General features: G+C 37.1%; 1 protein-coding gene across 14 annotated transcripts in view; it reads left to right on the forward strand.

Annotated features, from left to right (window-relative positions):
• The window catches only part of PPP1R9A (protein phosphatase 1 regulatory subunit 9A), a 308766-nt gene that overhangs the window by 242799 nt on the left and 50394 nt on the right, over positions 1-15573 (forward strand). For all 14 annotated transcript variants that reach the window (XM_021063370.1, XM_021063379.1, XM_021063374.1 and 11 more), the window contains 2 exons: positions 1678-1833; positions 13377-13430. In XM_021063370.1, coding sequence (XP_020919029.1) covers positions 1678-1833; positions 13377-13430 — 210 coding nt within the window. The remainder of the gene's footprint in view (positions 1-1677; positions 1834-13376; positions 13431-15573) is intronic.

Genomic DNA, 15573 nt, shown 5'->3' on the forward strand with positions numbered 1-15573 from the left:
AAAGAAAAAATAGCAATCAGATGCTAAGGCTCTTTAATCAAAGAAATAGATCACTAAGTATGCTATTTATGAAAAAAATTTTAAAGTCAATATGAATTTCTATCTCTATGCATTAAATGCAGTACTACCTGAAAGAACAGGGTGAATTAAATGATCTTTGTTTTTCAACCCTGTGAATCAGTTATTTTATTTTAAATTATATCATAAGGTATAGATTTCAAACAATTATTTTGTTGTTTTTAAGTTTTATTGCAATATAGTTAACTTAAAAGGTTGTGATAATAGCAAAATGACCTAATCATCCATATACATATATCCATCCTCTCTCAGACTCTTTTTCCCACATAGATTATCACAGAATACTGGGTAGAGTTCTCTGTGCTATACAGCAGGTCCCCATTGGCCAGTCATTCCATATTCCTCAGTGTGCATATGCCAATCCCAAACCTCCAGGCCATCCCTCCCACCCCCCAACCTGTCCACTTCTGTAACCATAAGTTTTTTAAAGTATGTGAGTCTGTTTCTGTTCTGCAAATAAGTTTCAAGCAGTTGTCTTTAATTAGAGCCTCATAGCCTGATGCTGTCAGGAGAGGAGCTACTTTCTAATAATGTTAATAAGGAAGTTAGTGGTGCGGAGGAGTATTTATTCCAGGGGTGAGGAACTCAAATACCTGCATGGGTCTGTGGATATCATGAAGGAGTGAAGCTAACAGCATAGAATAATGGAATTATGGAAGTTGTGCTGTATTAGTATGTGACCCATGTAAAGGGACAACCACTGCTGACTCTGGCCAGTTATCATGTCATAATGTGCCTATATTACCAGATCTTTGGCTTTCTCAAGGAAAACTGGAAATCTAGACTCCTGGATGATTTTTTTTTAACATTGACAAAATGCCGAGATATATAAAAGTAGTACAGTACAGGTAAAGCAGAACACCTGTGTTGGCTGTAAATTAGAAACCTTTAGTTTATCCTTTAGGTCATTAGTTAACCACCACATTAGTTAAACAAACCAAACAGAGCAGGAGTTCTGTGGCACAGTGGGTTAAGGATCTGGCATTGTCACTGCAGCAGCGAGTTGCTGCTGTGACACAGGGTCAATCCCCTGGCCCAGGAACTTCCACGTGCTGTGGACACGTCAAAAAAAAAAAAACAAAAAAACAACAACAACAAAAAAAACAGAGTATACTGAACTCTAAAGCATAGCAGAATTAATCTACAAAGCATTTTTTGGCTTAATTAAGGTCCCTTCCAACTCTATGAAGCTTTTGGTCTCCCCTACCTTCTTCCCTGCTCTCAGTATCAGATGTCTTATTCATTACAGGTGATGAGAATTTAAAGGAATTACTTATTTTCCTCTGCAACATAATTTTATTTAGTAAAACCATCAAATGCTTAGATTGGAACAAAGATTTTGTTGCTTTACTAAAGATCCTGCTGATGCTGTTAGAGTTTTAGAAATGTACTTACACATGCAACAGACATGTCCCTCTGGATCTTTGAACTAACATTTGTTTATAACATTGGCTGCATGAAGCATGCTCAACTTAAAAGCCTACTTAACACTTCTACCATATGGTGATCTATTTTATTTCTCTTTTATAAAATATTTAAAAATAACCCACCTCCACCTGGGTAAGGACAGCTGGGTTTCTGAAATACCCTTCCTTTCAGACAGGAGAATATGCCACAGATGAAGAGGAAGATGAGGTAGGACCTGTTCTTCCTGGCAGTGACTTGGCCATTGAAGTCTTCGAGCTGCCTGAGAACGAGGACATGTTTTCCCCTTCAGACCTGGACACAACCAAGCTCAGTCACAAGTTCAAAGAGGTAAGTTTATTCTCTGCAAAATATTTTTCTATAGCTGTCCATTTCATTATTAAGTATATACTTTTGCGTGGAAAGTGTTTTAAGAATAATCAAAAGAAAGCCTTTTAATAACAGGTTGTTTTGAAGCTCATTGAATGTCAAGGCAAAAGTTAAGTAGATCTCATTCCACAATCATTAATTTAAAAGCTTGTTATTTTTCATAGTGATAATTTTTAACTTGTCTGTTCCATAATTTCAAGCTATAGCTTAAATGGTCAGTTTTTGTGATAAGTTCATGTTGTATTTTTAAAGTTTTATGAAAGTTTTGGGACCTAGCGATAGGCTTTTCCTGAAGGCAGTGATTTCTATAAAGACTTCTTAAAACAGAAGAAAGGGTGGGGGAAAAACTGTAATTGCAATGTATACATGTAAGGATAACCTGACCCCCTTGCTGTACAGTGGGAAAAAAAAAAAAAAAAAAAAGACTTCTTAAAATTCTTTTCCTAAAATAGACAAGGTTCCAGTAGGAATTAGATGATATACCCAAGTGGTTTAGTTGAGGAAAATTTAATGAATGAACTTGGAACAGAGTTAACAGAACTACCAAGAAATAGTGCAATGTACAGGGACCAGCAGCAGCTGGAAGCTGTTGCCATCTTTTGGCTTAATGGTAAAGAGGAAAGAAATTACCTTTTTTGGAGGAGGGCCATGCAACATCTGCAGCTTTGTAAGATGCAGCCACTGCTAAAAACTACATTTGGGGGGCAAGGGTGATAATGTACCAAGAAAGACCCTTCTCTTCTTCTGCTGAGCCATCCCCTTGGCCTAATATAGACAAGGGACCCTGGGAAATTTCAGTCTTGAAATCTAAAGAGAGTAGTCTTCTGAGGTGGGAACTGTCAGGAAAGGGGCAGGAATGGATCCTGAGGGAGCAAATGCAGATAACCATAATAAACTCTCCTTCCAAATTAACTTCTCAGAACCCCAGCATGTGAAAAAAACAGTGATGCATGAGTCCCCAAGCATTTTACTCCTCATTGTTTCATGAACATCCTCCGTTGTTGAAGACAAGTGTGTCATTATTTACAGCCTCTCCACAATAACCCTGAAGTACCAAGCCTTAAAAACCACTGTTCTGTGGTGGCAAGTCTCTCGGGGACTTGACCACATGGGGAAAAAAAATTCTCTTGTTCATGAAAAACAAGGTTGATAACTGCACTTACAATTTCTCATTTTTTTATAATTCCTAATTTCAATGTATATGAGTAGGTCATTTTTATATGTTTTGATGTTATACCTAACACATCTAATACATTGACTTACCTTTTTAATGCATTATGTCAAATTTATATTTATGACACCAGTGTCCAAGTGAATGTACTTTTCAAATATAAATTTTTATTAAATAAAATAACTTATGTTCATTATAGAGTTTTGGAAAATACAGATTTGTATAAATGCCAAAAATCACTTATAATCCTAATATTGTGGTATATGGGATTATACTGTGTTAATTCCTACTCTTGATACTTAAAACTATATTTTTAGGATTTTCCCATGTCGTCAATATTTTTCCATAAATGATGCCTATTCACCATTCTTATGAATCTTTTATAATTCACTTAATTCCTTATTTGGGAACATTTCTTTCGTTTCCAGGTATTTTTAAATTACTAAAAGTAATATATTAATATGTTATCCATAGGATAATTTCTCACAGTGGGATTTTTAGATCAAAGAATATGAATATTTGGAGGCCTTGTACTTAATGCCAGGTTGCCACCCGAAAGCCTTTTCTTGGTGATACAGAAATTTATTTATTTCACTTAGTGTGTTGAAAATGCCCATTTCTCTTCCACATATTTTTATTAGTCAGGTTGAACCATTTTCATGTATATGGCTCCCAGAGTCCTTGAGGAAAAAAACATGGGTTTTTCAGATGATTTAGGACTATTCCTAGTTCTAAATCAGGTAGGAAATCTTGGTGACTATTATATAATGATCAGAATTCCCTACAGTAGAAGTAGAAATGCCTATCTTAGGACCATTTCTTATGAAGACTTTCTAGATTAACTGATCTCCTCAAACCAAAGAATAATGGAGAAAAAGAAAGTTCTTCTGCAAGAAGTGGCTGAGTGGGAGGAAGTGGTGTCATCTAGGTGCCTTTTTCTCTGAGGCTCTGATATATCCCAAGAATACATATTATCTAGAAGAGGTGATGAACTCTTTGGCTCTTTAAGAAAATTTCCTTGAATGTTATAACTCTCCATCCACCTTTGAGGCAGTTAGGACAGGTTGTGTAACCCGGCAGAAGCCTTTTTATACAGCTCTTCCCTTTTGCCAGGTGAATGTGACCCCTACTTTTTGGTAGATAATTGAGCTGGAAGTAGGGTACACATTTTTTTAATGGAAGTTGAAGAGCCTAAAAAGCAGGAATAGCATATGGAACATATCCTCCATTTTCTGAATTACGTCAAGGACTTAATGCTCCCTAAATGTTGTTTGAAGTGGACACCACGGTGTAGGCAACTTTGTGATCTGGACCAAGGGTCGGCAAACTATGGCACACCAGCCAAATCTGTCCTTTTTCATAAATAAAGTTTTTCAAACACAGCCATGGATATCCATTTGTTTATTGTTTGTGGCTACTTTCATGCTACAACAGTAAAGTTGAGTAGTTGCACAGAGACCATATGGCCTCCAAATCCTAAATTGTTCACTATCTGGCCTTTTACAGAATATGGTTGCTGACCTTGATATAAGCTGCTGCATGACCAGGACCCATTCTATGTAACATGGCTGTTTTATTTTTAGCCCGAGTAACCAAATCTGTAGTTTTATTTTATTTTTATTTTTATTTTTGTCTTTTTATTTTATTTTTAAAATTTTTTTTTGTCTTTTTTTGGTCTTTTTAGAGCCATACCTGCAGCATATGGAGGTTTCCAGGCTAGGGGTTGAATCAGAGCTGTACACAGCTCACAGCAACACCAGATCCTTAACCTACTGAGCAAAGCCAGGGATCAAACCTGTGTGCTCACGGATACTAGTTGGGTTCGTTAACCTCTGAGCCATGATGGCAATTCCAAATGTGTAGTTTTAATTTTGGCTTTTAAGAATTGGAGATTTTTCACCACCTCTAAAACAAGCAAGTATCACTTCTAATTCTTTTATGCTATTTTGTTTTATATTTAACATATAAATATATTCATTTCTTTAGGAGATTGCCACTGAGTATCCACTGCGTGGCCCTCTGTCACAGCATCTTTGTCTTGCACACCTGCCACTCTTACAGTTTGAAACTTCTTTATGTGATTAACATACATGCCCAAGTATTGTACAGTGTTAGGTATTTTTCACAAAATTATGTACAAAACCTAGGATGGAGGTAGAGAGTCATTTTGTGTTGGAGTCTGTAGAAAGTCTCATATTACAGAGGATTCCCTTAATTACATTATTTCAAGCAAAAGTACCTGTTTTACAATTTGGGCAAAGCTCATTAGATTGACATTCTCTCAATCATTCCTACTTTTAGCCTATTATGTATCTTGCTACTAGACTGTCCACTTATCAGTTTTTGCTGAATAGTGTATCCACAGTCTTTGCATAGTTCCTGGCATATGATTAATGGTTAAATATTTGGTGCATGAATGCTATCAAGTATATACTGGGATTTGTTGTATAATACAAGACAACTACCTAATTTAATCTTCCCAAATAGTTTACAAGGTGGCTAGCACTTTTATTAAATGCTCATTTACCTATTTCCTTCTGGTTGGAGACCCGGAATTATTTTCTACAGTATTTGTGCCTTTACACTCTGGACTGCTTTTGGCCTTCAGATTCTGTTCTATTTTCTCATCATTCTTTAGTGCAGTACTATTAGCATATATATAAAACATTGTGCTGTAAATCCCATCCATCTGACTCTTCTCTTCAGAAAGTCTTTACTTTTCAGCTTGTTCAAGAAAATACTTGAATCACTTTAACTCACTTGAAAAAACTTTGCAATAGTAATTACATTAAACCAGTAAATTAACTTCAGAAAACTGGCATTTTTATCACATTGACTCTTTGAACCCAAGTTTGTGGAATATATCTGTTTAATTCAAGTCTTTTTTTTTTTTTTCACCCTCTCTCAAATGTTATAGTCCCCTCTATTACATAAGTGTTCACCTAAGAGTAACAGAAAATCTTAACCAGAGTGGATTAATTAATAGCTGCCACAAGGGTTATATTAGCTCCAATGTAAGTTAAGAAGCTTTCTCTATTTTTTCTATTTTCAGAAATGACTTTTATAAGAGAGAGTTAATGACTTGCATAAGATTGAAATTTCTGTTCCCTAAAAGTTTATTATTACTCAGCTGTAAAACCATCTGTGCCTTTGTGGAGGAAGATTTTAAATACTTTTTATAATATCTGTTACTCTTTTCATGTTTTCAAGTTTTTCTTGGGCCAATTTTGGCATTTTGCATTTCTCAAGAGATTAATATGCTTCCATAGGCATTCGTATTTATTAACTTACATTTTATAGTATAGCTCTAAAGTACTAAAATCTTTAATATCTATAATTAGTTACATTTTTATTCTTTCTTTGAGTATTTTCAAATTTTTCTTAATTTTTTTAGAATTTTGTTTGTCATATTACCTTTACGTTTCTATTTTTTTGATTAAAAAATACTTATTTCATTTTCTACTAATATCTTTATTTTTCCTCCTTTTTTCTTTTTTGGTATTAATTAGTTGCACTTAGTCCATAAATGTCACAATTTTTTACATTTAGAATGCCACTGCCATTTAGATATAATTTCTCTTTTGATTTCCTCTTTAACACAAGAATTATTTAGTGGCATATTTTACTTTCCACACATCAGCTTTATTTTGTTATCATTTTGTTATTAGGTTCTGACTTTATCACACTTTGTTTGAAAAACATACTCCATATGGTAGCTATTTAGAATTTTCAAGGCTTTTTTTCTCTGTCACTCAGAGTTCCCCGTTATTTTTATTTTTTGTCTTTTTGCCTTTTCTAGGGCCGCTTCCCACAGCATATGGAGGTTCCCAGACTAGGGGTCTAATCGGAGCTGTAGACGCCGGCCTATGCCAGATTCACAGCAACACGGGATCTGAGCCGCGTCTGTGACCTACGCCACAGCTCAGGGCAACGCCGGATCCTTAACCCACTGAGCAAGGCCAGGGATCGAACCCGCAACGTCATGGTTCCTAGTTGGATTCGTTAACCACTGCGCCATGAAGGGAACTCCCAGAGTACCCCTTTAGACTTCTTTAGTAGCTTATCATAAACAGTGGTATTTAAATATTCCTAATGTATGCAAACAGCACACATATTCTGTGCTTGGGTATGAAATTTATATATCTCGTGTTGATGTAGCTGTGGTGTAGGATAGTACCTACAGCTCCAATTTGATCTCTAGTCTGGGATATATATATATGGATCCTATTTCCAGACCTACATTAGGAGGACATATCTATATGCCTAGTTTCTAGCCTGGATGCTAAATTCAGGCAGCCTATAATCTAAAGCAATTCGCTGGAAGTTCCCTCTGTGGCACAGTGGAAGCGAATCCAACTAGTATCCCTGAGGAGGCAGGTTTGATCCCTGGCCTCACGCAGTGGGTCTAGGATCTGACGTTGCCATGAGCTGTGCTGTAGGTCACAGACTCAGCTCGGATCTCACGTTTCTGTGGCTGTGGCGTAGGTCAGCAGCTGTAGCTCTCATTTGACCCCGAAACAGAAAACTTCCATATGCCACAGGTGCGGCCCTAAAAAGCAAAAAGAAAAGCAATTCTTTGTACTAAGGTGAGATATTTCCAAATCTCGCCACTCAGTTCTCAAAGTTAAAGAAAGAAAAGAAAAAGATGGTCCAAGCACTTACGTGGACTGGGGTCTGCAGCTGAAAGTATTCAGTGGTACTGTCAGCCACCTTGCTGCCTTCTTCTCCTCACCTAGCAGTTGCTTTCTGAATGACTAGGGAATGCTGAGATTTAGAGAACCTGGGTCTGAGGAAAGCTCCTAGGAAGATGGTGGAGGATGCCCACCTTCCTCGTTGGATAGACTTGGTATCTCAAGTCGTCAGTCAGAGAGGCACAAAGTGTCTTCCTATCTTTGGAGTGAAGCTTGGATAGGTTTTTTCTTAATTCAGCTTTATGACTCTGTCATATACTAGTAACAGGTGCTTTTAGTTTTAATGTCAATGTGGTTGAACGTGATTTCATTGGAAATTTAGTAGCAAGTAGGAAGAGGCTGAATCAGGAAGAGGCTGGCCAGGTGCCGTTTCAGTGGACTGTCCCGGTGTCCCCTCCACCTTTCCTCCTTAGGAGTCACAGCCATTAGCTCCTGTCAAAAACAGTTCTGCATTTGTCTTGCTGGGGAAAAAAAACAAAAACAAAACAGAGTCTAAAAATTGCATTATTTTACTTAAGTCATGGAGAATCTATGAAAAATAATCTTTAAAAGTTATGAATACCTTAGATAAGAAAATAGTTATCTTTGTGGAACTTTCCACTGATACGTGGAGGAGCTAAAAAATACTACATACTTAACTATAAACAGATATTTATTTTAAAAGTAATTGTAGGAGTTCTGTTCGTGGCTCAGCAGAAAGAATCTGACTAGTATCATGATGACACAGGTTCAATCCCTGGCCTTGCTCAGTGGGTATTGCCATGAGCTGTGGTGTCAGTTGCAGACATGGCTCAGCTACAGCCGTGCTGTGGCTGTGGTGTAGGCCAGCGGCTACAGCTCCAATTGAACCCCTAGCCTGGGAACCTCCATATGCTGCATGTGCAGCCCAAAAAAGACCAAAAAATAAAAAAATAAAAAAAGGAATTGTAATTACAGGCTATCCCCTACATCCACCACCTTCACCATTAGTAACCAGCTTTTGAATACCTGCTGAGAAAGTAACCTTATGGAAGTATTTCACCTCATGCTGCATGTACTGTAATTAGTGCTGCCATTCGCATTAGATTTATTGCATCATTCAGCCAGCTCATTTCAGCTAATTTTGTATAATCTATTCCTGAGAAAAACAGTTTTGTTAATGTAAAGCTAGGTACCATATATAAACCTTTCAGCCAAAATTATAAAAAAATGTGGCATAGCTTCACTTTAATAGCACCAGAGTATCAACAAACACAGCTCTGATTTTGTCTTTCGTGAAGCGCACACTGTAACAGGTAAGACAGACTACAGTCAAGTGATCACAAAGATCATTGTAAAAATTCTGAGTCCAATGCTGAAACCACTTCATTAAGTTGTATGCAAATATCAGTTATTATTTTGCCCTTGTAAAGTAAGAACAGAGAATGTCGCTCTCATTTGATTGTAAAATCTCTAGGACTAGAGCACTCTTAAAATTTTTCCTGCAAAGATAACATTTTTCCTTTTTAAAGAAAAATGTTCTCCTCACTTACCCCGGCTAAGTAAAGAGAGTGCAAAAGTTCAGTCTTACAGTGTTTATGCATAAGGATGTTTCTATTTCCAATGAAGTTATATTTGGATTATATTGATTCAGTGATATGAATACATGTTCTATATTCATCTTTTTGAAAGAAATAAACAGAAAAATAAACACAGCAGGTACACCTGCAGAATGTTATATGAGAGCTACTGTTCTCTGTAGGAGTGCGTGTGTTTATTTGTGCTGTGATCCTGGGGTGGATATTGATGGCATTCCTGTTCAAGATGACAGAAGAGATGAAAGAGATTGGCCTTATAAGTTGAAAGACACTAACCTGCAGTCCTTAACCTTTTCTCTTTATTTATATCGTCCCTTCCCATGTCTTTTCTCCAGTCCTAGATTCTCTGAAGCCCCAAAGTTCCAAGAGGTATTTCAGGCTCTGTTTCTATTAACCAATCCTATAGACCTCCACTCCCTGCAGTCAGCCTGATCAGTCTTGTCGGGGTGCATGAACCCTTGGACCTGCACTTTACAAAGGCTGTTAAACCTGTGGAAGGAGAGCTGCCCTAGTATAAGAAAACTCAGCTTTTTATGGACTAAGATGATAAGAAGATAAAGGGTCCTACCACTTTAACAGATTTAGTATTAGAGGATCGGACTGTGGACCGGAATTTATAAAACCTGGCTTTGACACTTCCTAGCTCTGCAATTTAAGCTACTAAAACAGTTTATTCCTATATAAAACAGAAGGGTTTGTTAGTTTATTTCTAACAACTAATGCTTTTCCCGTTAATAGTGATGGGTTTGTAGCAATTCTGTTAATGTGCATGCAGGATTAAAATAATCACATATCTATTATAATTTTAGGCCTTAAAAAAGTACTAGGGAAAACACTGCACTAAAATTTTTGTCCATCTTCTGAATATGTCTGAATTTACAGACTTCATTCTGCTTTCCTGTATCTGAAGAATTTGGCTGTAGTTAGTAACACTCTGGAGCTTTTATCAGTGTTCTCACCTCACTGCTTATGAGTTCAGCTCTCTTCTATTATCTGTTTCAATGAGATATGTGGGATGGGATAAGTGAAAATCAACACTTGGCTGCTTCACAGTTTCCCCTGGATTTGTCCTGCACATCAGCAGATTAATCTAGTATATGCATTCATGAAATGAAAGTACTGTCTTGAGATCAGAATCTCTAGATGCTGCAACCATGACAACCATCTCCAGGCTCTTCATTTCATAACTGTCACACCTGTAGTACCTGTAGTAGCCTTGGAGTTCTTCCTACCTAGCCTTCTCATTTTTCATATGGGAAACTGGGGACAGAGACATAGCTTGCTGGAGAGCATGGTGATTTGAACAAAGGAAAGCCAAAGTCCCAAGATGCGCTGCAGTATATTTGGTTACCCTGCAGGGTGTTAACCACTAAGAAAATAAAATCTGGCACTTCCTCATAGTTGCAGTGTTCATCGTAAAAATCTGCCCTTTTGATTTCTTGCTGCTCTTTAACTAGAACCAGAGTTCGTTTTATTTCAGGTGCAACATTTTACAGCATTTATCACTTTTAACTGAGAAGTAGGAGTTGGGATAATCATATTTGAGTTCTTCAAATTCTTCTTTCTTAGTCTAGGCTGACTTAATAGGGGCCTTATTCTGTGTCAGCTAGCCTCTATGCTGACAGCTTTACATGGGTTATTTCATTTAATTTTCCAATAAGGAAGGCTGTGATCTGTGAGGAACTGCATTTTACAGGTGAGGAAAATGAAGGCAAGAGAGGTTAAGTAATTTTCCAAACTCACATAGTTAGTACATAGTAGGCCTGAGATGAGTTCCAGCAGTCTAATTTAACTACTCTGCATACTTGGCTCATGGTAGAAGGAACAAAGAGTCATTCTTCTTGTCAATAACAATTGAAGATACTCCAAAAATCACCTAGGCATGTAGATTTGCTGGATCTCTTAGTGTCCACATGTACAAGATCTCTGTGGAAAATAATTCCTTATAGCTATGTGTATGTGTATGTGTACATCTGTTTGTCTGTAATGTATCATGTCTAGATCTACGTACTTTTGCTAATTTTGATTTATTAATTTATATTGGTAGAGAGATTAGTGCCAAAATTCATTAGAAGGAGAAAGAGTTATCTTTACAGCACCTTGTACAAGGCAGCTCTAAAATAAGTGCCTTTTGAATTAATCCTTATTTTATTTCATCTATAAGCCCTAATTTCCCATGTCTAAAGTGAGTCTAGAAGTGTAAGGATCCATTATTCAGTAGTGTCTTCACCATAGAGCCAGCATTTGGAGAAGCCATTTTGGCCCATATTGGCCTGGGTTGCCTGGCTTTGTCAGGTCCCGAGAGATTCATCCAGACTGGAGCTCTGAATGATTACAGACTTCATCAGGGAGGTGGAAGAGAAGATGCTAAGAATTTAGAGTAGCACTTTGCCAGGTACACTGGTGCTCTGAGCATCTGCTAAAGGCAGGTAAGTTAAGCATAGTACCACTAGGGCTATGGTGAGAAACTGAGGGAGCCAAGACCATTTTGGCCACGCAGAGAGTATTTCCTAGAGTAAGAAGGAGTGGCGGATGAAAGGAGCAAGAGCTGTGGGCAAGACTTAGAGGAGTGACCGGCTCCGAAAGCAAGAGAATAAGATAAATGGATGGGGCAGAATCTGATTTGAAAGTTTCAAGATCACCCTCAAGACCAAGAGCAGGAGCAGAGCTGTAGCTTTGTTGTCTTCAGGGTGTCGACAGGAGACCTGAAAGATCATGGAGAGGACATTTTGCCCAGAGCGTGAAGGTCCTCAGTTTCTAGGCTTTTATTCATCAGTATCTGAGTGTTGAATGAATCTGTCCTTGATTCTAACCTCTTTTCTTCTACATCCTTCTCATATGCCCTTACTGGCCAGGTAAACACCAAGGAAATGCAGGTTACAAACAAAAGAGAGAGCTGAGGTGTTCAGGGTGGTGTGCTCTCTAAAGGTTCACATTTGTCTTTTCATTAGCTGTCTTTCCCATAGGAAAACTTTAGACTTATTTGATTGCAGTAACATGGGAAGTTTGCAGTCCTTCTGTACAATCATAAATTGAAAATGCTCTGAAACAGTTTTTTAATATAATTTTGTGGCAGACTCATTTTGGTGGTAAACCTGACCCACACTGACAGGATGCTATTTGCAGCCTTTATGCACCTTAGTGAGAATATTCACATGTTTGGTGGCAAAAAAAATATTCCGTGTGTTTGATTACAGAGGGATTCCACGCCCCGCTGTGGGCAATAAGCAATTTATGGAAAATGCATCTTACTATGATTCTGAAATTAGAAAAATTCTGAATTCCAAAAACATCTGGCCCCAGGGGTTTTAGAAAAGTGATCGTCAACCCATAAATGTTTTTCCGTAAATGTTGGTGTATTTATTTATCCCTTAAGGAATGAATGTTTGCTTCGTTCTTCTCCTACAAAGAAAACAAAGTGGGGAGGGGAGAACAAGACAAATCCAAATGGCGGCTCTCAGGCCAGTAAACAGTAGCTGAAGCTTTGTGGGTGTCTAAGTCCTTAACAGAAGTAGACCTTTTAAAGGACACAAATCTAGATCTGTACTTTTCCTGCAATTAAAAATTTTTATGGATTTCGCTGTGGATCTGCATCATCCTGTTCTCCAGCTTTGCAGCTGCCTGAGCTGTAAAAGAGCTGCAAAGCCTAAAATGTCTTACTTGTGGGACCAGAGCGCCACCTTTCTTCCAGACTTGGAATGGAAGCTTTACTCATAGCCACCGGCTGACTTGCCCGTTGAAGCCATTCAATCCACAAGATTTTCAAGGAAACAATTTCTTGACACTCAAATCATAAAGGAAGAGTTGCAAAGAGGGCAAGAAAGTGTGTTTCCTTCTCTTTGGTCCCTGAGCAATTAAATTCGTAACCTAATCTGATGTTAGGGAGTGTGAGCCATAAACCCTGTGTTTAATTAGTTTGCACCTGGAGAGTCATTTTACACACTAGACATTTTAATTTACAACCTCCTGCATTGCAGCACTTTTTTAGGCCTTCAGCTATGTAATAAGGTATTCTGCTAGCTGCCGAGGCTTTAAAAATATAGATACTCTTAGTTCAGATATTTTTCCTTTCTTTTCTGTTTTCAGTTGCAAATCAAACATGCAGTTACAGAAGCAGAGATTCAGAAATTGAAGACCAAGGTAAGTACCAATACACAGTGTTTGAATTGTCCTTTTTAAACTTCAGATGCTATGAATAAATTCAACCCTAGGACTAAAAGATTTGTTTCTGTACATTTGAAAGAATCCTAATGCGAAAGATTGACTTCCACTGTTAGTGGAAAAACCTACCAGTGCACACCCTTGTGGGGTCAGTGCCACCATATCCCTCAGGAAAAGTAGCACAATATTTTATAATTGCATATTTACATGCTTGCACATATGTGGCCAGTTCACTCTGAGCTTTCCTCAAAAAGTATGTGTTCATAATAGTTCAACCATGTGACTTACATTTTGCCCCTAATTCCTTAAGCACAAGTTTTTACTATAGCTTTCTTTTTATATATCTTATTTTAAATAAGTTTAATCATTTATTTATTTTGACTTATTCTTCAGAAACAATGCATTTTAACATAACACATTAATTATTTTTCATAGGGAAAATTTCCAATTTCTAGTAATTAAATATTTTGAAATTTAATTAATATGTAAATAATTTATTTTAGGTATCAGATGCTACCAGAAATCTTTAGATAAGTTTAGTTCATATTATTTAAATTTCTGGGGGAAAAACATCTTGATAAAAGGGAAAAGGGAGCATATATTTTTAGTTTATTAATGAGATAATACAAAATTCAAAAGGGCATTTTTAATTGGTAAATTTCTTGAATTATGTCTTATTTTACCACATATGTAATTTCAAAGATTTTAAAGCAAACATGTTTTGAATTACTTTTAAAACAATAAAAATTATTTTTAATGGTCTTTTAAAAATGAAGACATAATTCCTCCCATACCAGTGACAATCTGTTTCTCTGTTCACATTGAACACTTGTTTTGGTTTTTCCATGTGTTTTAAATGGAGATGAATTAGCAAAGCTATTTTGGTTAAATGGTATTTTCAGCTAATAACTCTGTAGCTCTTTAGTCAGACCATGTCTATACATCATTCATGGTTTTAGCCAAGCTCTGTGAATAATAATTTTTTAATTAGTAGTGGTTGGTAAATAAACAACTTGAACACAAAAGCATTGCTTAATAAAAGATGCAGTAAAAACCCTGTCCTGCTTTAAATTGCTCTTGTTTCTCAGCATAGAAGAATAAAAGATTTTTTTTTAATTGTTGGTTACAATTAGAGAAAAAGATTCTCCTGTGATTGCAAATGCTTTAACAAAGCTGTGTGTTAGATATTTAATCAAGAAAATGCTGTAAATTAGTATTTTATATTTTCTCAATTATAATAACCATAGAATAGCTTACTTTACTGTGACTCTTTATATCCATGTTAATAATAGAATTCTAATTCTTTCTTTTTTCTTTTTTTTCTTTTTAGGGCCGCACCTGTGGCATATGGAAGTTCCCAAGCGAGGGGTCGAAACAGAGCTACAGCTGCCCACCTATGCCCCATCACAGCAATGCCGGATCCGAGCCTCATCTGTGACCTACACCACAGCTTGGGGCAACGCCGGATCCTTACTGAGCGACGCCAGGGATCGAACTCTCATCCTCATGGATGTGTTTTCACTGAGCCACAATGGGAATGCCCTAGAATTCCTAATTTTGAAATGTTTTTGTCTATTTTTCTACTTTGTAATCAGTTTTGCCAGTGTACTTAGGGCAAAATATCCATAAAAACATATATATTTCCATTTGCTGAATGCTGTATGATTTTAGAAAATTTTAGATTTTGAAAATTGGTGGTTTAAAATAACTCTGCATCCTTTTGAACTTTTGAACTTTATTTATTTATTTATTTATTTATTTGTCTTTTTGCCATTTCTTGGGCCGCTCCCATGGCATATGAAGGTTCCCAGGCTAGGGGTCGAATCGGAGCTGTAGCCACCAGCCTATGCCAGAGCCACAGCAACGCGGGATCCGAGCCACATCTGCAACCTACACCACAGCTCACGGTAACACCAGATCCTTAACCCACTGAGCACAGCCATGGTTCCTAGTCGGATTCGTTAACCACTGAGCCATGACGGGAACTCCTCCTTTTGAACTTTAAAGGAGCCATATGAAGTAGATGAAGCACTGGTTTAAAGATTAGACAGTTGTTGTGAATAAGTGACCTTTGACCCCTCACCTAAGAGCTCAGTTTAGAATTTCTGTAGCAAATAAGGTA

Source organism: Sus scrofa, chromosome 9, assembly GCF_000003025.6.
Source record: "Sus scrofa isolate TJ Tabasco breed Duroc chromosome 9, Sscrofa11.1, whole genome shotgun sequence".
In the NCBI taxonomy this organism is placed as follows: domain Eukaryota; kingdom Metazoa; phylum Chordata; class Mammalia; order Artiodactyla; family Suidae; genus Sus; species Sus scrofa.